Below are 25847 nucleotides of genomic sequence, written 5' to 3'. Positions count from 1 at the left end.
AGTACCTGCACTCTTCAGATTCTGCCTTCAGGATTCTAAAAGAGATACTTTTGAAACGCCCTGTGTCAATGAGATATAACTTAAGTACCGTAGTAAAATACAGTATGAGAGATAACAATGTAAACATGTTCCAAGGTTTTGTTTTAGTTGCTATAGGAATGAATAAAATATATAAATTGAAGAAAAACAATTGATGCATATATTTTATTCATTCCTGTAGCGACTACCAAGTCTTGTGTTTGTCCGTTTGTGGCTATTTAATTTCTTTCTGGGTTTGGTAAAGGGACAGTCCTGAATGCTCTATAATGAAATGGCTCTTCGTATTTTATAATTTCGAAATTACCGAACCATCTATTGTGACTATTTCATCGAGGTCATAATTTTTGTATTAGAAATCGAATCTTCCTAATATACGTTCTGTATTATGATACAGCTGTAGTTGTCTGGTAAGTTATATGTTATATACTTTTTTAGGCAGGTGGCTATTTTTGAGGGAGGGGGGAGTAAAGAAATCTACGCTATGAAATGAACGCTTGGACACTGCACGAAAGGCAATAGCTTCAAAACTAAGACACACTGTTCCAAAAATAATTCAAGCAGGGCCAGTCACTGGCCCGAATGAATTTGCATGGTCAGGCACTCCACGAATGGCACTGGTCCGAAAATGAGTTTAATATCGGTGTTTTTCTGAGATTTGCCTTTCGGAGCAGTGCCTGGATTCACGGCCACCTAACTCCAGGCCGCCACGTTCTGAAGTGGCAACGGCAACACTGTCAGTAGTTTGCTACAGCTGTTTTGTTTGGAGACAGCTAATACGTATTTGTGTATTTTTTTAGAATACAAAAGCTTGGTTACTGGGTTATGGAAATATTGAATCCATTTTAAATGTACAGAAATATATATATTCAATTTATATGTTTTTCGTTTAGAACACCGTGTTTTATTTCCAATCTTTTTATAAATTTATATTCATATTAAATGAATGGGTGTCGCCCGTCTACCGTGTTAAGCGTATGGCCAAGGCCGCACTAGATATACGTCTGGCGCTGCTAAACAGCACTACTTGCGACGTTTTCAATTCTACCAGACCGCGGCCTGGGGTTAAAGCGGTGGCCGTGCTGGATATCAGAGCATCCTGCCATGTGCACGGGGCTATATTTATCCATCAGCCACTCACTGCTTTTCCGCCTTGTGTGTAATGTGTCTATCATGTTTTGTACTTGATCATAGTTATTATATTCGGAAATATATTTATTGGGGCGATGTAAAATCAAATATGTTGTCAGCACTCGGTTTATTGATCACTTGGTGCTGATGATGTTACTCAGAAATATGAGCACTCGCAATAAATAATTACCCGTACCGTATTGTATTATTTTATTAGTTTACTTGGAGATATTGATGCTAGGAGTTTTGAATTTTCAGTGTTCAATATACAGTAAATTATAGTCGTGTGTCTTGCAAAAGTCCATACTCTGTGTGATTTTGATACGATACGATAACGATAAATCATTCTCATTCGGTGACGGTTTGCGTTTGCGACTAAGGTCGACGATTGCGGTTAGCTGCGAAGTTTGAAATGTCAAACGTTCAACCTGATCAATGTTGTGATTTGTCTTCTGCCTAAGTAGTAAATCGGCCGAAGTATTTTGCGTGTATAAGTGGGCTCATATGATTATTAGTTTGTAAAATTACTTGATTTGTGCTGCAAGTATAGTTTGAAATGAGTGATTTAAAGGTCGGAGTTGTTATTCCTGCTGCAGGACGTGGAACTAGGCTAGGGGGCCCAGTGTCAAAACAGTATCGCAAAATTTTAGTAAGTCTTCCACATTTTTACGGCAATATTACTACAAGTAAGAATGTATTATTCATAATGTATCGCAATTCAAACTAGATGGAAGTTTAAATAAACTATTTCATAGCCTACCTTACAACATGACATCTAGAGTCAAGAAGTCAAGTAGGCTACCTAGTAGGTAGGCTTAGGCCTATCGAATAATGTAGGCCTATCGTTAGCCTATCCTAAAATCCTTAGGGATTGTTGGTTTAAAAAGTTCACATTTATCAAGCATTAACTTAGCTTTCTTCAACTACCTAATATGATGTAGGCTAGGCGTACCTTAGCCTAGTAACTTATATGCTGCATTATGCATACATTAATTAAAAACATTACACACTTAACTTTTTTTGAGATTGTAGACTAGGCATACTACGGAGAACTCCTTGCTATTTACAAAGCTGTGCAGCATTTCCGCCATCTCTTGGAAACAACTTCTTTCACTATATTCACAGATCAAAAACCACTTATTTAGGCCTTTCTACAGCGCCGTGACAAGTTGCCTCCAGCTCAGTTACGTCAACTTTAGTTTATTTCTGAGTTTTCAACGGACGTAAAGCACATCAGTGGCTCACAAAATATAGTTGCTGATGCTTTGTCTCGTGTTAAAGCCATTTTCAAACACCTACAGAAGGTTTCTCTCATGTCCACATTGACATAATTGGCCCACTTCCCTTATCAAAGTCTTGAAGTTACTGTCTAACTATCATAGATAGATTTACTCGCTGGCCTGAAGTTTGTCCTATTGATCAAATAACTGCCGAATCTGTTACTCAAGCGTTTGTCTCTACTTGGATAGCTCGATTTGGATGCTCACAAAAGTTGACATGTGATTGCGGATCCCAGTTCACATCGACTTTGTTAAAAGACCTAGCGTGACAGTTGGGAATAAAGCTCCAGTTCATCACCAGATGGCATCCACTCGCCAACGGCATGATTGAAAGACTCCATCGCCAGTTGAATGCTGCTATAATGGCACACAGCAAATCAAACTGGACTGAGTAGTCCTGTACTGCCTGTAGTCCTTCTCGGAATAAGATCTGCCTTCAAGAAGGACATCTAGATGCTTCATCGGCTGATATGGTGTACGTAGAATCACTGTGTCTTCCGGGAGAGTTTTTCGTCTTAGTACTTACCTTCACACCAGAACAACGAGCCGCAAGGATTGGTGTCCAGGCTGCATAAGCATATGAATTTCCTAAGACCTACACCCGCATCACGTCACATTAAACCAGGATCCTTTTTTTTTCAAAAACCTCAGCACTTGTGATTTTGTCTTCCTCCTACAAGACAGCTTAAGAAAATCATTACAGGCCCCATATTCTGGTCCCTACAAGGTCATATGCCGTGATGACAAGGCAATCACAATCATCAGAGGCCAAGAAACTAAAGTGTCTTTGGACATGGTCAAGCCGGCCTATTATTGTCGTGGATAAAAATCGTATTCCTAAGCCTATGAAACGTTTTGTGCCACCTGGACTTAGAGTGGAGGAATCCTCAAACCTACCACCTTGTCAAACTCCACCTGTGAAGCCCTATCAAACTCAGACAAATCCGACCACAGGTTACTTTTCAGAATGTATAGATTTTTTTCTCCGTGGGGGGCTGGTGTAGAATCAGCTGATGTCGTCTTAGCAACCATTAAGTTTATTCTTGCTATTGGGTTTTTAGAGGAATGTACACAACTTGTAACTCTTCATTAATAATACTTTTCTCTTACTCATTTCATTGTAAGTTTATTGAACCACACAAACAACCACAACCAAAGGTAGTAACAAGACCAGGGTTCGGACAGTTCCCTTTTTAAATGTACCGGTTGCCTAATTTACTGTAGGTTTTTATTCTTCTTTCGTTTTCATACTGCGTTCTCGTGTAAGACTTTTCATCAGTTGTAATATTTTATTTCTTCAACATTCTTTTTTGAAGGCAAACTTTCAATGCAAAGCTCACAATAATAAAGTTAAACCTAAAGTAAAGTTTTTAATATCATCTATAGTGGGGTCGTAAAGCTGCATATAATGGCAGAATATTTCAGTTCTGGCGGAGAGTCTGCAATTTTAAGTGGTTATAGTATACAAGTTTCTGAACCTAAAACCGCCCAGACCCCAATTTTTTAGGACCTCAGTCGTCCGTAATGACGTCATCAAAATGGCGGCCGTAAGAGGATGCTGGGTCCCCATGAATTGGCTATAATGACCGAATGCCTGAACCGATTTTCATGAAATTTGGCACACAAGTGCTTGAATACATTATCTTGGCCTGGGTTGAAAATGGTCAAGTTTCATCAAGTCATTTCAAAATGGCGGCTGTTCAAAACTAAAAAAAAATATGAGGAAAATAATTGTGAATTGTTTTACACAGGGTGAGTTTTAAATGAGTTACCCCCCTACTTTTTTATACATTTCTTAAGATATCAATTCCGAACCACGTCAGATAATTGTAGAGTAGCGAGTACTTCATTTTGATTGGGTTTTATTTTATCCGTTTTTTGTTATCAAGCTTTCTTGATGAAATATAACAATTATCTTGATTTAAAATGTCAATATTTCAAAAACCAAATATGACAATGAAAAACGGATTGCGGCATTGAATTCAACATAAAAGTAGTTCAAAATGATGGGTCACAACACCACCTTCATATTTAAAATAATTTATCACATTTCAAAATGGCGGATCCAAGATGGCGGCTGAAAAAAATACATCTGTCATAACCGAGTGAAAATAGGTCAACAATGAATGGTGGTGTCCACTTATATTGATCTAGCACTATTTTGAGATTATGGCCTTACTGTAGTTTGTAAATGCACAATGTTACAATGGACTAAAAATAAAGTTATAAAAAGTTCTCATAACTTTAGAATGGATCAAAATTTTTTTAAACGGATTACAGCATCGTATTCAGCATAAAGGTCTTGTTTGAAACGGTGGGTCACAACCCTACCTTTACATTTGAAAAAATAACTTTGTATCTAAAATGGTGGATCCAAGATGGCGGCCAAAAATTTAAACCCAGTCAAAATGAAGTACTTGCTACTCTACAATGATCTGACATGGTTCAAAGTTGATATCTTAAGAAATGTATAAAAAAGTAGGGGGGGGGGGGAACTCATCATTTAAAACTCACCCTGTATAAAACAATTCACAATTATTTTCCTCATATTATTTTTAGTTTTGAACAGCCACCATTTTGAAATGACTTGATGAAACTTGACCATTTTAAACCCAGGCCGAGATAATGTATTCAAGCACTTGTGTGCCAAATTTCATGAATATCGGTTCAGGCATTCGGTCGTTATAGCCAATTCATGGGGACCCAGCATCCTCTTACGGCCGCCATTTTGATGACGTCATTACGGACGACCAAGGTCCTTAAAAATTGGGGTCTGGGCGGTTTTAGATTCAGAAACTTGTATACTATAACCACCTAAAATTGCAGCCTCTCCGCCAGAACTGAAATATTTTCCTGCTACCCAGCCTGACTACTAAGCCTAAGCCTGAGTGAACTAGGCCTATAGATAGCAATTGTTGTGAATTTAATTTATATATGAGTTTTTAAAGTAACAAACAATGAAACAATAGCTATGTTATTGCAAGAACAGGATGTGTAAGGTATTAATTGTTGTTCGCTGTTTTTCAGGATAAACCGCTTCTTATGTACTCACTTGAAGCATTCCTGGATATAACATGGATCAATAAAATAATATTGGTGGTAGATAGTATGGAAAAGGTAAGTGGTAAGTAAATAAAAATATTAAGTTCTTAAGCCTAAAATACCAACATATTCTCTGACAACCATAGACACACTTGGATACTGGAGGCCCTACTCGGATCCTAGTCTTCTTATTCTTTGACCGAGATTTTGGATAGATTCCTAACATTGATTTTTCAATACAATTCAAATAGAAGTTTATTTCACAAGATAAACGTTATACAGACAGGTATACCGTGCACATTGGGTCCTACATTTAGATTTAAAGTTAGATTTACGTAAATAATGAAGCAAGATTTAGGCTATGTAAGATCTAAATTTTGTAAATACATTATTACTTGACACAATTGTATCACAAAGTTTCATAAAGATATTTTAAATAGTTTTCGAGAAATAAATTTAGAACCCAAAAAAACAAATGGCAGATGTCTTGTTAAGGAGACATTTTTGGAAAAAAATTGTATTCCTGATTTTCGTTTTATCTTGACCCAATAAACCTCTACTTTATATTCTTTGTAGCCTACTTAGTTACGGGACACTCTGTATATCCATAAACAAGCAAAATGCAACAATTTTAAATTTTCTCTATATGAATAACATGGTAATTTCAAATTTACAGTATTTTTTTTATTTCTTAGTATAGACTAACAATTGTACAACAATTCTTCAATTTACAAAATAGTTTTTTCAAGCTACAATGGTTGCAATAAAAACAGGACATTTTCATGTTTTAGAGCAAAAATTTGAAAAAAACAAATTTTTGAAAGATTTTAAAGCATCATAATACCCTGTTCTCCCCTGGAGATTAGGGTATTCAGGGGCTTTGACCAGAGTTATGAGTGTATTTAATGACCCGATCTTGCTGGTTCAATAAAGTATACTCAATCAAGTATATCCAGCTCCCTCATTCATGCCTAATTTCTTTAAAATCGGACCAAAATTACTTGAGTTATCTAGTTTACGCAAACATATACACACATATACAGGGTGTTTCACGGGAACCCTGACAAACTTATGTCCCGATCTGAATTAGATCCCGATTGGAGGACACATTTTTACATTTGACAAAGATGATAAAACTTGTGAAAGAAGATAAAATAAATTTTATATAAAAAATAGACAGTTACTTTTGCAATCTCTATTTTACAGTCATAACTAATAAGTACCATTGATTTTAAGTATATTTTACAGGTTCAAGCAATGTTGCAAGAGTTTGGTTATGAAACTTCCCCTAGAATTGTATTAGTCAAAGGAAGAGAAACTCGCCACCGTTCAATTAAAGCTGGTGTTCTGGAGTTACAAAAACAGTTCTCTGGTTAGTGATTAGTTGTTTATGCATTTATGTTGGCTACATGGGTTGTCCAAAAAGTAAAGAACGTTTTGGCTAGATTAAATAATAAAAAAAAGATAATGACCCAAACTTTCTTTGCAAAGACAACACACTACCTTATTAAACTTTTCTACCAATCACCATAATTGTCGAGACAATTGTTGCAACGTGGTTCTCTACTCCGATGTTATACTCATCAGCCGCAAGACATTTGAGCCATGTTGTTACTGCTTCTTTAAGTTCCTTAATATTTTCGAACTGTTTTCTACCCAAAATTTTTTTAATTTTGGAAACAATAGGCTGTAGGGAAGATGACCAAAGATTTCCCACTTCATACACATTGAAGTCCCTGCTGCATCCATACTCAAGCCTGAGACTGGGCATTGTTGAGAATAAAATACTGTATAACCAACATATTCTTGTTTGGATGGCCAGTCAAAGCTGTTGAAGAGCTTCACAGTAGGATTCTTAGTTCTGAAGCAATTAGGATAATCGGCGATTCGGTTGGTTAGAGTTCGGATAGTTGGTGTTCTACTATATTGAGTAAAAAATTCAATGGCTTCTCCCATGCGTTTCCCCTTATGGACATCCATCAGAATCTCAGCCACCCACTGAGCACACATTTTCTCAACCAATAAATGTATGCAACTAAAGTAGTCAGCTGGTTCAGGAATCATATCTCCCTCCTGCCTTGTCTGGTTGTATGGTCTGCTTTGGTCCTCTCCAGATATCCTACTCTCAGGAAGATGTCACATAATCCGACAGACTGTATTAATTAATGTAGCTTGGTTTTTAATTAAAAGTAAGGCTACACAAAGCATGATACAATGATATAGTAGCCTATTTAGATAGTACAGTTGATTCTTGAATTCCAGCTCTCATGGGACCAAGAGAGTTTCTGATAACCGAAAACATCAAGTAACCAATCAAGTAATACTATGTTTAAGCTTTAAAAAGGAAAGTCAACAATTAAGTCTTCTTGTACTCCTCGACTGTTAAGGAGTACAAATATATTTATACACTTATCCAGTTCCTTGTGTAGCAGTATTCTTTTAATTGAACCTGTAAACTCCTTGCATGTGGGATTATTATTATGACCTCCACGGCTCCGAAAGTAGCCAAACAATCTTTCAAGATGATCTTGACTAACCTTGTACAAGGGTAAATACTTCAAAGGGAAGTTTTCACCTCCCACAAACTGTTTATACATGGCCATCACACTTTCTATTCATACAATGAAGCCAATGAAACCAGTTTTTCTTTTGACTTTAATATCCTCAATCCTAGATTGTCTTTCAATTCTGAATGTACAATTTTGGTATCTTCCAAGAAGGTTAAGTTGTCTTTGAAGTTCCATGGATACAAAGCTTTTTTGTCAAAATTACTGTAGATACTCCTCTAATTAAGAATGTCAAAAAGTTTGTCGAATCGCCGCAGAAAGGTTATTGTTGCTGAACATCCTTCGAAGCCTTCCACATTCTTTTCTCAAAGGTAATCTAAAGAGTCTGCTACAGATTCGCTTAAAACCTGCCCCACTGACGCTTACCAGTAGTGTGACCCACACTGCGTGGCCGCCATGACAGTTGGGGCAAGCGCTCACAGGTAGCTTCACTGGCCGGCCTAGGTCGCCTCTCTATTTTATTCTGTGGTCGCTGAGCTAGACGTCCCATAAGCTAACATGACAAACAGGTGACACCCGCTCATTTAATAGCGTATTATTGATTTGAATTTATGAATATAAATTCATTAAAAGATTGAAAATAAAACATATAGTGTTCTAAACATAAACAATATAAATTCAAAATTTATTTCCATACATTAAAAATGGAGTCAATATTTTCATAGCCCAATAACCAAGCAAAACACACAAATACGAATTAGCTTCCACCAAACAAAACAGCTGTAACAGTATTACTGACAGTGTTGCCACTTCGAAGACCGCGGCCTGGTGTTAAAGGTGGCTATGGCACAGCTGAATCTGAAAGACCCAAAAACCTTATGTAGGCCTACCTCTATTACATTATGTTAGCTAGGCCTACTAAAAAGTAACAAATCATAAAACAAAGCACTGTAATGCACATAATTTAAATACAGGGAGCGGCAAAATGATCTGAGCGTATTCTTTGCCGCCCTGTCGAGCGAGTGAGTGGCGGAGGGCGTTCCAAAGACAATGTGCGGACATTTTTAGTAGCCATGCAACTGTGGATGGCAGAGCACTGTGCATTTGTGGAAGTGTTTATTTAAAGTGGCACTTACTGTGTAGCTGTTCAGTAGCAGTTCCGTATATGTTTCAATGTGGATCCAAGGTGAATATTCCTAACTCGAAATACCATTTTTCTGTGGGTGGGTAACTTCAGAACTACTAGTTCAGCATTGAAAAAAGTCAAGAGGCCAAGATCAGCCCGGACACCAGTGAACGTCGAGAGAGTGGAGAGAATATGCCTGCACATATGTGGCAACTTGGTGGAACAGTATTACGATACGACCTGCACTTTCATGCATACAAAATGGCAATCATGCAACAGTTGAAGCCCATTGGTTATGCAAGGCACATCTCATTTTCAGAACAAGTGGTCGGTTTGCTTACACATGCCAAATTGTCATTATGAGCGACGAATCACACTTTCAACTACACTACACAGTCTTCCTCACTCTCTTGACGTTCTCTGGCGTCCGGGCTGACCCTGGATGGCCTGTTGATTTTAGTTTCAAAGCTGAACTAGTAGTTCTAAAGTTGCCCACCCACAGAAAAATTATGTTTCGAGTTGGGACTTTTCTTCCTTGACCCACATTGTATCGTCTGCTGAACGGGTACACAGGAATTACCACTTTTAAAAACACTTCCACTACAAATAAATGGTGCTTTGCCGTCCTCCATGGTTACTAAAAATGTCCGCACGTTGGCTTTGTAACGCCCCTATTCCCACCACCCTCCACCACTCTCTCGCTCAACAGGGAGGCAAAGAATACCGTCAGATCATTTTGCCCCTCCCTGTACAATAATCCCTAATATTTACTGGAAGGACCTCAGAATGAAATTGTAAAGATAAGAGTTTCCTGTGACACCAACTAAAAAGGTGGCATGGTTTTTAATAATAGTTATTATTAAAATAACTAATGATGTTGCTTACAGTATAGAAAAATGTATTTGACACAATTTATCTTTTGTAAATAATATCTGTTCCATTTTTTACCAGTCTGTATAGGTTCGAATTTTGAAAAATTTGTATTCCCCTCCTAGGTAAAAAGTTAAGGGTTTCTTCACGCAAAATGCATCATAAGGGATCACTTGACAATGTTTGTTCTCAGATGAAGTGAATGTTGTGGTGGTTCATGACGGAGCACGACCTATAGTACCACCGTCTCTGGTGATGGAGCTAGTACGAGGCGCAGAACAGCACGGCGCGGCTGGCGCAGTCAGACCTCTAGTGTCCACTGTACTGCGTGTCACATCTGACAGTTTCCTGGCTGACAGCCTAGATCGTTCCTTGCATGTCGCAAGTGAGACCCCTCAGGCTTTCCAGCTGGAAATATTAACAATGGCTTACAACAAGGTATTGGCTTACAAGCAGAGATTGTTTATTGTTGCACAATTCCTTAGGTTACCCTCATATCATGAGGTTTAGGTGGTTAAAATTCATGATGTAGCCCCTGAACTGTTTAATTAGACTAATATGAGGTACATACCTTTACGTCAACAGTTCAATTGTCGTTAGTAGAACTCACAACATGTTTCGCCTATTCAGTTAAGTTTTAAGTTTTAAGGAAATACAGGCTTCAATTAACATTTAGAACTACCAATAAATCCAAACAAGCTTTAACACAAAAAATGTTGTTGAAAACAAGTTAGACAAGTCTGGAGTTTATAAATTGAAGTGTATGGATTGTCCGGATTTTTATATTGGACAAACAGGCAGATCCTTTACTCAACAACACAAGGAACATCGCCCCGACCCCAGAGCAGACAAACGAAAATCCACTTTCGCAGCATTTATTAGATAAAAATCACACCATAGATACAATTGACAATAGCCTGGAAATTCTCCATGTTTGTAATAAATTAAATAAATTGGGTTCTCTAGAACAGTTTGAAATTTAAAAAAGCTTCCAAGACAGCCACAATAAAAACCATATTTTAAATGACCAGTTAAATTTCAAATCACACTCTATCTTCAATGCCATAATAGCCTTCAACAATAGACAAGAACAGTTTGACCTTTGTAGTACAACTACTGATAACGGAGGAGGGGTCGGTGTTACATAATTCCAGCATGTTCAGTCTGCCTCCGTACCGCGACCGGTAATAGTAGGCCTACTCTAACTGTTAAATGTTTTCGTGCGTAATGTGTGTGTATTTATTTAAATGTTTCTTGACGACCCCATCATGAATGATGAAAAACATTCTTGTTAGGATATCACCTGACGATGCCTGAATAGGCGAAACATGTTGTGAGTTCTACTTACGACAATTGAACTGTTGACGTAAAGGTATGTACCTCATATTAGTTAAGGTGGTGGTGTATAGTGCACACTGTGGGAATCACTGTCAAGCTGGATGCTTCTTTATAGAAAATCAGTCAGGCCAAAGTAATGCCCCCCCCCCCTCCACCGTCCATATAAAATTTGTCATTTAGAGATTTAAATTTTTTTTACTGTATGTCCAGAAAAATCTTGCATCTTTTAATGCTATTTTAAGAAGTACTTGTAAGCTACTAAATGTGAGACCGGGGTTTTGTGTTCTGCAGACCACAGAATAAATTAAATTTAAACGTCCTTTGAAATAAAACGCTCTAATACAGAAGAAACAGGTTTTATATTTTGTAGGCCTGGTTTATAGTTGCAAACCTAGTGTATGATTGTTATGTACAAGGGCTGTATATAAATTATGGTCTACCTACACCAAGCTCCCACTGTGGTAATAGTTCAAATCTGAAACAAACGTTTCAATTTTTACTTCATCCAATCTTATTCTAGCCGGGGAGCAAGCTGGTCTAGTTGTTAGACCGCTGTACTTTGGTCCCCGAGTTCCTGGGTTCAAATCCTGCCAAATCACCAATGGATTTTTTCTAAGTGATAATGCCGCGACCCCTAGGTCTAGCTTGAAGTAATGGGAAAAACAATTCCAGACTCGTGCCTAGCGTCCTAGGACAAAAAAAACAAACGTTATTCTAGTCAGTTCCTACCCCCTGCGACGATCCGATTTGTCTTGTCATAGTATGGCTTAAAAAATTGAGTTTCTTTGGGAAGGGGGCAAATACAAAATGGATCCTAATGTGAATGTAGAAAAGTGTTTGGCCGTACAAAATGTGCACAAATGGCTTATGGAGTTGGCTGAAGGCCGTACACATTTGCACAACAGCTAGGAACGGGTTGTCCTCAGATTCCTTAGAGACAAAGGATAAAGTTGAGGATACTTGCTTGCTGATCGGCTTGCTTAAGACTACTAGCTTTGACTATTATTAATACAACTTGACATTATATCCCCATGTTAAATTTGTAGCCAGTTTTTTTAACCAAAGTCGTTGTAGTTGATGTGAGCCACCGACAGATTGTGCTGATCTAAATTATTGATTTCTGTCGAATACACCATTTTTTTACCAATTCACGATAATAGAATGACTTATTGTGAATTATACATTTAGCAACTCGGGAGTGCCCCTGAACGCCAGGTAGGCTCACGTACACACGCTCAGACCTCACCCACACAAGGACAGGGGATTAGAACCGGCCACATTCTGTTCTGCGCTCCGTTAATTAGTCCCAAGTGGCATTTCCTATCAAATGTAAAGCTTTTAACTTAAATATTAAACCTAAAATAGTTTGCAGTAATCGATTCTGCTATCAACACGAGAAAATTGATATTAAACAACAATATTAGTCATCGGCAACCTGAAATATATTGCAGCATGTTTTGTGAAGGAATATTTAAGTAAATCATGGGTTGTTTGGTATCATTTTTATTGTAATTTTCAGCGGAATTTAGATGTATTAACTATTTTGAAGGTTTTATTTAACTACAAAAAAGGTAGACAATAGAGTTTTAGACACTAGCACATTCTGTGACTGGCTCCCACAATTACATTCTTTTTTGACGAAAAATTGGCTACAGCTGGTCCTTATAGATGGGATGTTTACTTCAGTATCCAATAGTCAATGCTACTAGGTATGTTATGCTAATAGTACAACTTGGTTCTTGATTACTGTATCTTGTTGACACGTATCCATTTGGCATTCTCTCGTTCTATCATAATGTGATTCAAAGGCAAAATTTTCTCAACTTTGGTAACTAAATAGACCAAATGAATGATCACAGACGACCTACACCATGCAAAACACTGTACAAACTGTGGAAATGTTTTAACTCCCTCAACCTTTTAGGCACATTTCCTACGTCCAAACTAACAATTTACTCAATTCCAGTCTGTCAACTAGCAGTGGGCTTTAAAAGGGGTTGACAGCTTAACTCACAGAACATATTTCTCTCGGTGTTTTTAACCCCACTTAGCGAGAGAGTAGATTTTCCTTCAGATTGTTTATGGCTACTATAACTTGACTCGTCTTTGCATAGGTGTAGGAATCAGCTAAAACAGTAGTGGATGATGTGAAAAACAGAGACTTAAATTTGAAGTAGCACACTTTGACAGGAGTCTGTTGGAGGCATTAATTACAGACAAGTCTGTATTTTAATACGTTTAGTGAAATAAGTTTTAATTTAAAACATTTATTTTTAAACATTTTTTTAAACATTATTTTAAACATTTATTGCCCGTCTTTCTTATATTCACTTTCATCACCCATCTTTTTTATTTATTATAGTATATACATTTTAATCAGTCATTTTAGAATTGATGAAATACACATAAATGATAAGCTAGACATTGCTTGTTCAATCAAGACCAGCCACTTGCATTACCTTTGCACTCTGCAAATGTCTCAGATGTCCTGATTCTAAAAAAAAAAAATAAATTAGAACCATTTGTCAAGCCAGGCCTGGAGATCATAGTAGATGTCTTTTCAAACAATTGAAGATTCCTACAATTATTAACTTATATATTTATCATGTATTAATATTCACAAAAACAAATCTAAATTCTTTTTTTATTAGACGTGAGGTACACAATCACAATACCAGGAATAAAAACAAACTTGAAATCCCTCAACATAGATTAACAAAGTTTGGAAATTCTTACATGGTAAATTGTGTTAAATTTTTTAATAAGCTTCCCGATAATGCTCACACCACTCCTCTTAACACGTTGACTGCGCGTGCCGACTTTAGTCGGCGTCGCCAGCGCTCCCAGGTGGCGCGCGCCGACTGCAGTCGGCACCAGACCAACAGAAATATATTGAGTCAGTGTGAGCTTAGCCTCAGACGGAGACGTTATAATCGTTGCCAGCCTGGCAGCTTAGAATGCGAGCTTTACTTTGGTGTAGGTTGGTACTAAAATTTCCCGTAAAATCCTGTCTGGCAATGCTTTTGTCCCGGTTTCGGGGATTTTTTCTCTTCAACCCACATTACAAAGACACTGGATACGGATCCGTGCAGTGCTGCTACCTTTGGGTGTTTCAGTGAACTACATCCACTCTCGGGGTAACGCAGCACAGTCACCACTGCTCTTTTGTGATTCGTCAGACTGAAATATTTGAATGCCAATTGCGTTCGCTGATTCGGTTGCGCGCCGGGGCTTCGCCCGCCACTGGGGAGCGCCTGTAAAGTCGGCGGGCGCAGTCAACGTGTTAAAGGCTTCAAAATTGAGTTGTATCAATGGCTTCTAGACAATCCATTCTTTACTATTAATGAGTTTATGGCCACCAACATAGATAATATATTTTAAGTTTTCAAATCAATGATAAGCATTAACTTTTGTTTGTTTGGATGAAGTTTACCAATTTTATTAATTTAATGTTTATGAAGCTGTTGTTTGGGTACTAGGCTGCAGTTGCAACTTTGGTTTTAATTTAAATATATTTAGATTGATGATTATTATCGATATTATTGATATTATTTGATGTTATTGACTGTATATATTTATGTTGACCATGCCCATCACATGTAAAAATGATCAACGGCAATAAATATCTTATCTTATCTTATCTTTATCATTGCAGCCACAACTAGCTTGCTGATGTGACCTATACAGACATAAAAAAAATAATAATAATTTAAATAATAATAATTATTATTTATTTTAATAATAATAACTTATAAGTGGAATAAAAGAGACTGACGAAGTCTGTTGATTGACATCTTCATGTCTTTGAGCAGGATGATGTTCTTCTGTGGATCAAACAAAACAGCATTAGCTCAAGGGTACTACTGGATCACCTGCATTTACTTATAAAGTTCCAGAATCTACCTAAAACGAAAATCAGTGAACACTGGCTAATCAGCTGATAATTGTAATCCCCTTGATCCCTGTATTTCTCAATTCAATTCTCCTTATGTGTAATTATGTTTCATGTAATTTCTTGAAATAATTCTTATGGTGTCAGGTCACTCTTTCTTTGAAGCCGAGTTACAAATTGCCATTCTTAAGGTATGTGACCCAGTTCCATATAAAATTGTTTTTATATGTGTTTAAGATTCTACAAATTTATTTATATGTCTCTTAAAAGATTCTACCGTCAATAATCAATAAAATCGTCTTTTTTGCTTTAGTGTTCAGAAGAGGACCTTAATCATGGCACAGAATGTCTTGCGTTAGTTCTAAAGTACTGTGGAACAAAGGCCAAACTGATCCCAGGTCCAGAGGATCTTTGGAAAGTCACCCATAAACAAGATCTTTATCTGGCTGCTGTGACCATAAAACGTAAGCTTTTAGCTTAAATATGTTGCTGTTATAGTTGAAAAACAAAGATAAGCCAATCCGATTCTAGATTCTTTAAAAGTTTCGATACTGGTGGTATCGACTATCGAAGAACCAGTAACAATACTTCATTCGAGAATTCAAAACAATTCCGGAATCTACTGTGCAATGACATATAAAAAGTACCTGCATTTTCAGATCTTATTGTACATAAGAAAAAGCTTAAACATTTAAATGTTCCAAATTACTGTTTAAATTATGTATATATACGAATGGATGGAATTATACTTTTAGTTGGGACAGGCCACAAAACAATTTTTATATCCTCCCTGAATTCTAGGACAGGATTTTCTTCCTTTGCAAAAAAGTATTTAAGTTTGTTTTAAATATTGTGATTAACAATCTTAGCTAATAAACATAATTACAATCAATATAATTTTTCAGTCTTTCTTTAATTGACTGTTCTATGTAATCATGACTGTAATCTGTAATTGCGGGCATTTAACTTTTTACTCATGCAATTGAGGGAACATTACCATCCTCAGCATCGGTATTGTAGAAAATTGCTGATAGTTGAAATAAATCACCTCCTGCGGAAATCCTGGATTAAATTATACCCCACAAAGACCGAGTATGTTTTTCCCCCAAAACTTTCAAGACCAGCCCATGCCTAATAGTTGAACAATCTCTTATGGTTAACTACATCATCTTAACTTGGTCCAGAACTGAAATCGCCTCCAAGCGTGTTGGCGGTTTTAGATTGCACACTTTGAAGACACTGCAGCTTCACTACCTCCGTCTGTCCTTGAGATACACTTTGACATGCTGTAGTGTCTGAGTGATTCCGCATGTACCTGACATAAGCTAAAATATGACTGCGAAAAACTACAAATTTTACTATCAAGTTTGAGTGTGTACCCTGAAATTCTTACCGTCAATTTTGTCAATCGAGTAACCGTCAAAATTTGTCATCATGGTTGGGGAAATTATCATATCAGAAGAATCTTTATCCCTCATATGATAAGATATGGCTTAGATTACATTCGCAGGTGTTGTTAGTATTGAATTCCTCTCAAGTTTTAATTTAGACCAACCCCCTTTATTTTTAAACATAAACCTACAGTACCGGTATATTCTTGTAGTGACATTTTAAGGCCTTTTTAAATCGGATTTATTCAACATGTTTAATGGTCCATCTAGATAGGTGGAAAATGAAATCAGGGAAACTTTTGATTTTTCTGTATTAACAAAACAATAACAATTATAGAAACACTATAAACTCTATAAACTGTTAAAATAAATTTTAAGCTAGTGCCCAGATATGTGGTATGAAGAAAGGCCAGTGTCGAGTAGTTCTGTTCACTAAACAGTCTGGATTACTTTTGCTGTTACTGGATGGTAAAAAAATGATGGCAATAGCGATCATTTTTGGTCGCACGGGTGTGACGGGTATCGGTATAGGGATTGACTTTTGACGATCGATTCTCGATACCAATACCAACGGCCGAGTATCGGTGGTATTCGGTATCGAGAATCGACACATCCCTAGAAACAACCTAGGAATTTAGAAGAAAACTCAACAATTAAATGGTTGTTACCCTCAGAAGGGAACACCTAGAAAGGCCGACAGCTTGACCTCCCAAAGTCAAGAGCTACCAACATTTTGATGTGATGGCAGAACACCCCTATCTCTGATTGGAGTGGGGAGAGGGGTCACTTCTACTTTGGTACCCATATTAAAAAATTACGCCATCCCACAATAGCCGAGGCAGGTAGGTCTTCTTTTTCTGGTCCAGAGATACCCTGTCCACGACTATAATTTAATCATAATAAAGTATGTTGATTGGGTCAATTTTTTTAAGTATTGGTTTGGTATGATTAAGCCCAGAATTTAATGTGGTGTGCTAACCATTTTTTAAACTTCTCCTCCATCTTTCTCCTTTCAGCTTTATATCATAGTGGTTCTGTAACCATGTTTTGTCAAACGTTCATTGCCATTTTATAATTATAAATGATTCATTACATTTCAGGGAAAAACAACAATGTATGCATCATCAGCACTGAGAAGAATGCAATTATTAATACTCTAGTTGACAGTCTTAACATATCTGCGGCCCAGACTGTGCGCCATGTTGTTTCACCAGAAGATACTGACTCCAACAACACTGATCAACACACTTTCAACATTGTCATCTGCTTCCATCAGCAGGAGATACAGGATACCCAGCTTGTAGATTTTGCTCCTATGTTAGACACTGTAAACCAGGTCAGTTAATTTATTAAAACTGCAATTCGTTTAATTCATTACCTAATAAGATGTGTAGTCAAGTCTGATTTCAGATGTTAAAAACCATTTAATACAAGTTAGGACTTGTAATGTGATATTAGTGGGTGAGTCTATTTATCTTAATTTATTTAGGGAATGTCTTTAACTTCAAATTTGAATGGTGAGATAGAATAAAAAAAAACATGAATATAGTACATGTTGTGTTTCTTCTTCTCCTCTTTAGTTTTCGTCTCCATTTTGGCCCCTTCCCTCAGTGGTATCGTACATGTACCTTTGTAACAGAAAAAAAACAAAAACATTTGTGTGTTATGGTGTAACACAACAACACCATAGCCTTTTAGAAAAAAATCCTATTTACACAACACAAATATTAAGTTACAAATTTGATTTGTATAACACTCAGGGTGAACAGCTCTACGGCAGTCGTTACACATTGTCCTTGTTTGGCGACGTCTACCCTCTGGGTCCTTTTGCCCGCTGCACTCCTTGCAACTTTTTCATTACCATCAGGAATTTAGAAAGTACAGGTATCCTTGGGCCCGTCACCAGCCCCCAACAAAAACTTTTTCCCATGTTTTCATACTTCAAATAGGTGTACAGCATTTGATTTGTACACCATCCATCCCACTCATACCCATATAGTCATGCACTATCTGAGGATTATTTTGATCAGCACTCATCTGTTCCTCAGACGAGTAAATTGAATTGTTTTTGCAAGCTTTTAGAGGATAAAAGAATGGGCTAAACTATGATTTGTTGGTTGGCTTTTCGCTTAAAGCCATTGTTAGGATAGGCCCTTTTTGAAAATGTTTTTTCGAACAGCATGTTTCCTGTGAAGTGGTTTTCTCACAAGAAATGGTCACTTCCAATCCAAACTTACTCTGCCCTATAGCCAGGTCATTTTAGAATAAAGATCTCGGGCCAGGGTAATAGTGATGAAAAAGTTGTCTATAAAAAGATGATACAGTAGACTCCCTCTTATCCGGACACCTTTTAACCGGACATCGGTTTGACTGGAATACACTCGGTAGAAGTGACATCTCTTTATCCGGATAATTTTTATTAGCGCATCGGTGTAACCGACTAGATTGGTAGGAAGTGGGCGGTACTGAAACAACAGTTCTCGTGGGAAAGATTTGAGATCAGTGATTACGTGTCTAAATACAATGCTCTCCTAATTTTAAGTCAAATACTGTATAGAGTATGCATTTAAACGGTCCGTTTTAAAGAGATTTTGGGGACGTTGGTTACCCGGAAAAACCGTTATCCGGACTGGCCTCGGTCCCGAGGAGTCCGGATAAGAGGGAGTCTACTGTACCCTTTGTTTAGCACGTTTCCCATTTTTGTTTTCAAAGTGTTTCAATAATGTATTATACTAGTCCTTTCTTCTAGTCCTCTTTAGTTTTCGTATCCATTTTGGCCCCTTCCCTCAGCGATATCGTACTTGCACCTTTGTAACAGAAAAAAAACACACAGTTGTGTGTTATGGTGTCACACAACAACACCCATAGCTTTACTACCCATCCGTGGTGTTTTTTTTTAAGGTATTGGGTAAGGGCTATGGGTTTTTCTGTCCCAAGAAGGCATTCATCGATGCTCAGTTTTGATAGGGGACATACTTAATATAGCTTGAATAGCCGATTCGCAGGGTCTATGACTGGTTGAAATATGGAGCAAGGGTTGTAGCCAGGTTCACCATTCTGGAAAGGGTAGTAGTATCCACTGCATGAAAACATTTTAGAAGTCATTCAAACCGGTTTTGGCTAATGTTTTAACACCATGGAGTAAAGAGCTCAGTAGCTTTTTATGTTTGGTTTTCTTACTACGCCCATGTTCATTGTGAATGCCAAAAACGCTTTCATTTCATCTGAGGTAGGCTAACTCTCACTCAGTCATGAATTCAGAATTTTGGAGATCCCACATTTTTGGAAATTGTGGTTTGTCTCAGTCACAATGGTTACCTGTTTTAGTGAATCGGTGGCTCAGTCGGTAGCGTCGCGGACTTCGGGCCCAAGGCAGCGATGTCGTGGGCTCGGATCCTGGTCACTGCCAATAACATTTTATCAGTAGGCCTACAGTTCACCTTTGTACTGTACCGGCTCACTCCTTGCTTTGCTGTAAACGATCCACGCACGGACGCTTAGTCTATGTGGACGGGCAAATGCAAGGTTAAAAGAGGCCGCCAACCTCTTAACAAAAGGTTGAAATGAAGGTTACAGTGGAAGAGAGGTTGAAGTTTGGAATTGGTTTTGAATTTACTAAGGGACAATACTTTGGCATGGATTGTTCCAAAAACATAAACTGACTTTCATATCCATTATTTACTTCTTCAGCCAGATCATCCCAACTGCTGCTTTCATGTTCTGGATATGGTCGAGTTCTAACCCACTCGTTGAGTTGTTTCTGAGTCATGCAACACTTTATTAGTTCTCTCAGAATGCTCTTTCATGCTTCAAACACCATATATCATGGTTCTTCTTCCTCTCAGTCTACCTCTTGATCTCGGACTAGGCCTAACAGTATTTGAAGTAGGAGTATCTTCTTCAGAAAATGACGAGTCCTTTATATTAGGTGACCGTGACTGAACATTATTCCCTATTAGCCTTCTTTCCGGATCAGCTTGAGTGTCATTCTCATCTTACTCATTCTCTCTTATTGAATTGAAATATAAACTGATTATTAGGTAATTATAGTCACTTTAATTTTCAGCGAAATCAAAATTATGTTTTCTTCAGTTTGTATTCTGCTTACCAACAAGTTCTCACTAGTTAACAAGAGATTTGCAACACCGTTTTTTGCTCGATTTGTGCATTATTTATTCACTAGTAACTAAAAACTATACTAAATGTGTACAAACATGATACAAAACAACACTACTAAGGCTTTTGACAATATAAACAACAACCTTTGGCTTGTGAATGTAATAAGCTGGGGCAGGTCAGGAGTGGGGAAGGCTCAGGCAAGGCCAGACAGTGCCACAGCCATCTGAATTGTTTTATTTCCCAATTATGTATTATAATAAAAAATTTTTGTATATACTGTATAAAGTATTTAAATTTTGTAGGGAAATTTTTTAGCTTAAATGAAATATGGTATATGTATTTTATTATTGTTAGGTGCATTACCTGAGCTCTAAATTAATAATCCCTACCTGCCGATATATCGGTGAGTGGCCTTTTTCGCATTGGCAGACCGCGCTCAAATTCACGTTCACTGCTAATGATATTATATATAGTGTGGCTGTGTGTACAGTGCTAATTTATTTCTATATTCAATAAATTGTATGATATATTTATTTGTATACAGTTTCCTTATATTGTTATAATTATTTATTGATATACCGATGCAGTGGCGTAACTAGGGAGGGGGAGGGGGTATGAGGAGGATAGAACCCCTCCCAAAGGCAAAAAAAAAAAATATTGCTTTAATTAGGCTGAATAACCTCCTCCATAATGGTTTAATAATGAACATTGTTCACAGAGGATCAATCAGGAATTGTCACGGGTAATTTAATTTCATAATCTTTGCGAATAAAATCGGGTATTTCCAGTGGCGATTACGTGGAAAATCGTCACATTAGGTTGGCCACACTGCCGCTCATGCGCTGTAAGTTTAAGTTTTCAGCCTGTGAAAATCCAGACGAGCACTGCAAGCCTCTTTTTAAGGATTTTAAGATTCAAACTGTAATAAATTTGTTTATTTATGATCTTGCCCTTTATATCTTAAAAAAACCCCATCACCTAAAATTCAATAATCATAATCACAATACCAGATTTAAAAATAGTGCCTTGTTAGAATCACATCGTCTGAGTAAGACTAGCAAGAGCCACATAGTGTTATCAACTAAAGTATATAACCTTTTAAAACACAATATTGATCCGCAAGAAAAATTTAAGTCCTTGTTTTATAATTGGCTATTAGACAACCCTTCTTATAGCCTGGACGATTTGTTCAAATCTGGCCAAATAAATCTTTGATTGTATAACCCTGCTGCTAACCTGTTGCTTTATCAGGTGTTGTTTGTTTAGTCATATGTACATATTTTAACTATTAAGCCCTATTGTTTTTTCAAAATATTGAAAGTGTTTTTGATTTTGTTTTGTTTGACGATTGATGTATAATCATGATTTTGACTTTGTCGATGATCTAATGTATCCTTATGACAAATAAAGATTTTTATTATTATTATTATAATCAATTTATAATAAAAACTCAGTAGATACGGCTCTTCACACGCAGCTAAGAAGGCTACAGTACAACAAAAACTTAATGATAGTTTGTTTGTTAATTGTGTTGTGATTATGATTTCATCAAATCAAATCAAATCAATTTATTGTTGTAGACATTTCACTATGCATTAACAATCGTAATAAAATACATAATGCTGTTATTAATACAGCAAATGAATACTTACGTGTAATCAATCAATATAACAAGATCTAGTATTAAAAAAATATATAAATATATAAATACAGGCACAATTAAATAGAAATATTTTGACATGTAAAAAAATCCTCCACTGTATATACGGGCATTTTTGTATTAAATATGTTTTCATTTTTGATTTGAAAGTGTTCAAGGACAACTTCCCGGACTCCACTGATAAATTATTAAACAATTTTGCTGCCATGTATTGAATGTTTGTTTGACTCTTTGAGTATTAACGCTTTGTATTTTTTTTTTTTTTAGGTTGATTTTAAATCTGGTTTCATAATTATGTTTATTTGAATTTTCTGAGAACATTTCTAAAAGATTTTTTACATACAACTGAACTTGAAGAATATATATTGCAGAAAAAGTTAAAATTTTGAAATGTTTAAATAAAGGTTTACAGTGAGTTCTATAGCGTACACCACTTACAAGCCTTATCGCCCTTTTTTTGCAATTTAAATAACTTTTTGGTATATGATTGGAAACCCCACACCAATATTCCATAACTCAATAAACTATGTATCTGTGCATAATACACTGTTATGAAAACATCTTGTGTTACACAACCTTTAAATCTTCTTAAGCAGTAAACACCTTTCGATAGTTTGGTTGAGGTTATGTCAAAGTGATCCTTCCAATCTAGTTTTGCATTTAAATTAATTCCAAGAAATCTTAAAGGTTTTACCTCATTTAATAGATACTGCCTATTTGAGAAACAAATTTCTAAATCTTGCAATTTATTTAGATTTATGCATAATCTATTAGCATTACACCACTGATAAATCAAATCCGTAGCATTTTGCAGGATGTGATTCATTTGATCTCTAGATTCAGAACAAACATTCAAGCCTAGGTCATCAGCGTAAAGAAAACTATTGATGTTTTCACCTATCAAATTGTATGGCAGATCATTGATATAGATATTAAATAGTAGTGGCCCTAAAGAAGATCCCTGAGGAACACCAACGTCTATATTTTTTCCTAGAGATAGCTCATTTTTGAAACTAACAAATTGTTCTCTATTTTTTAAATACGAATTGATAAGTTTAATTGAATTGTCTTGAAAACCATAAAATTTTAATTTGTGTATTAATATGTTGTGATTAACAGTATCAAATGCTTTTGACATGTCAAAAGAGCGAAAGCAAACCAATCTTTTGTTCTCTATATTTTTAACCACATCTATAACTAAACAAAAACTAACAACAGCATCACTTGTGCTATTCCCAGAGCGAAACCCAAACTGCCTATCAGTAAACATTTTGTTCCTTTCAAAGTATTCATACACCTGGTTATACATGAGTAATTCAAACAACTTTGATATGGTTGGTACAATTGATATTGGTCTGAAGCTTTCATAACTATCATTATTTTTCTTGGGAACTGGAACCAATTTTTTTAAGTACTGTTGGGTATACACCCTTTTTTATCATCCTATTAAATATTGTGGTCAATACTTCACAAATACTAAAAGAAGCGTGTTTAAGAATAATTGAATTCAATCCATAGATATCCAAACATTTACTTGTACGTAAGTTATTAATAACTTCTTCAACCGAAACAAATCTAAACTAAAAAATATGCTGTCTCATATCTACTTTTCCAAGATATGAAGTGAAATCACGTTCATGATGATTTATCCGTATGTTTTTACTTAGTTACTTGCTATTTCCTGATACTGACCGGCCAGGGACATCCTCGATTGGGTTGATTTTTGGAGTTCTTTTGAACATGATTATACCTATAAAATGCCTGAAAACGTAAGTTTGAAGTTCTAATTTTTTTCATTTTCTCCGGACCCCCTTTAAGCTGGGGGTTATTCCAAACCCCCCAGGCCCCCCGGTGTTGGGGCTGCTCCATCCCCCCCCATAGCCATGTTCTAGTTACCGGTACGCCACTTTACCAATGACACATTTGTGTGTCATCAGCAGCAAACATGTTAGTATTATAAACCAATATAGAAAAAATTCGGGAAACAACCTCTCTATCCATCACTGTTGTCTGTTCTAGGGTCTAATAATCCATGTGATTTGGAATGCCAGTGTGGAGGGTCTACAGACCAAGAGTGTTTACAGTCTGCAGAAGTCTGGGCGTAGCATGTCTCATCATTATGACAAACTGCGCAAAGGTGTTGTGGTAATACACTGCATCTCAGGGAATGAGGAGAGTCAACTCATTTCACTTCTAACAACTCTTGTTCAAGCTGATCCATTAACCTTCTCTGGACAGACCCTATTCATCTGAATAATTTAAGTTTCATCTGTTTGATCCGAATCTCATTCATTACTTTATGTTTGTTTTTTGTGTGTTTTTTTATGACTTATTGAATAATTGATCGTCAGTTTTTTGTCTTGTGAAGTATAAAATAAGCAAGCATTGATACGGTTTGAAATTCAAATTACTACAAATTAACATCCATCCTAATAATATACTTGATACTTTCTCAAAGATTTCCAAGTTAAGTCAGTATTAATAGTTTTAATACCCTTAGACATTTAGTTTAGTTATTAGTTAGATGAGTCAGGGCAAAACATTCAGATAACCTGATCCTGGGCTGATGTGTACTCATAGTCATTCTGGGAAAGAGTATTATTTCAACATTTCAAAATTACAAAATTTGAACATTCAAAAAGCCTTATTGAGATATTTTTGTATTTTAGATTTTAGATGAGATTTGACTGATTTAAATTAACAAAAAATAAAGATTTTAGTGGAAAAGTAAATAATTTTAGTTCTGCAGTAAGAGTAGACACCTTTAGTTGGGAAATTGTAGATGAATTATGGAAAAATCTATATGTATTAACAAACAGTATTTTGTTATTTAATAGAAGTCAGTTGAAACAATTACTTTGAGTATTGAATTTAAAATGCAAGTACAAGTAAATAGTAATTACAAGAATACATGTGTTCTTAAATGTCGCGGTATAAATCCTAAAATTACTAATAAATAAGGAGAAATTTTAAATTTCCAAGCAAACAAGTAACATTAAAATGATAATTTAGAGTAAGGAACTGAAATTAAAGACTCATAGTACTCTACATACATTTACACATTGACACACAGCATTGACTGGACACAAACTCTACAATGTAGGCCTATAAGCCAATTGAGCTATTTTACCAAAGTAATGCAAGTTATCTTTTTGCTGTACTTATATGTCTACTGCTACTAAATTACTCAGGGGAAGTAAAATTATAAACACTATACAGTTTAGAACATTTAAAAACTATGCAAAAACCTATGTTAAAGGTTTGCTTGTGTATTCGTAAGCCAATATGCTCAGCATGAATTTATCTCTGGGAAATGGATACTTCTAGTTACCTTTTGAGTTTTTAGTAATTGAAGACATTAAATATAGTTGCATTAGATTAGTTTTTGATATTCCGATGGTTATATTAACCAAATTATGATGCCAAAGAACTGTTAATTAGGGCGGGAAATCTGG

General features: G+C 36.3%; 1 protein-coding gene across 1 annotated transcript; it reads left to right on the top strand.

The window, feature by feature from the left end:
- The first annotated feature begins 1723 nt into the window (after positions 1-1723).
- On the top strand, positions 1724-24645 carry LOC129005884 (D-ribitol-5-phosphate cytidylyltransferase-like). The gene is made up of 7 exons (XM_054434920.1): positions 1724-1816; positions 5475-5564; positions 6738-6861; positions 10186-10430; positions 15536-15686; positions 17714-17949; positions 24412-24645. The coding sequence occupies exons 1-7, from the start codon at positions 1724-1726 to the stop codon at positions 24643-24645; spliced, it is 1173 nt and encodes a 390-aa protein (XP_054290895.1).
- Positions 24646-25847: the final 1202 nt, after the last annotated feature.

Source organism: Macrosteles quadrilineatus, unplaced genomic scaffold (genome assembly GCF_028750875.1).
Source record: "Macrosteles quadrilineatus isolate MER2022 unplaced genomic scaffold, UCM_ALF_1.0 Scaffold_41__1_contigs__length_1036756, whole genome shotgun sequence".
Taxonomy (NCBI): domain Eukaryota; kingdom Metazoa; phylum Arthropoda; class Insecta; order Hemiptera; family Cicadellidae; genus Macrosteles; species Macrosteles quadrilineatus.
Note: the sequence above shows the minus strand (reverse complement) of the source record. Positions and strands in the feature narration are given on the sequence as shown.

What these genes read in the sequence shown, in the direction of transcription:
- LOC129005884 (XM_054434920.1), top strand. Translation starts at nt 1,724, where the DNA reads ATGAGTGATTTAAAGGTCGGAGTTGTTATTCCTGCTGCAGGACGTGGA. An exon ending in GTTACAAAAACAGTTCTCTG is followed by an intron (nt 6,862 to 10,185) that starts GTTAGTGATTAG and finishes GTTTGTTCTCAG; the next exon opens with ATGAAGTGAATGTTGTGGTG. An exon ending in TGTTAGACACTGTAAACCAG is followed by an intron (nt 17,950 to 24,411) that starts GTCAGTTAATTT and finishes TGTCTGTTCTAG; the next exon opens with GGTCTAATAATCCATGTGAT.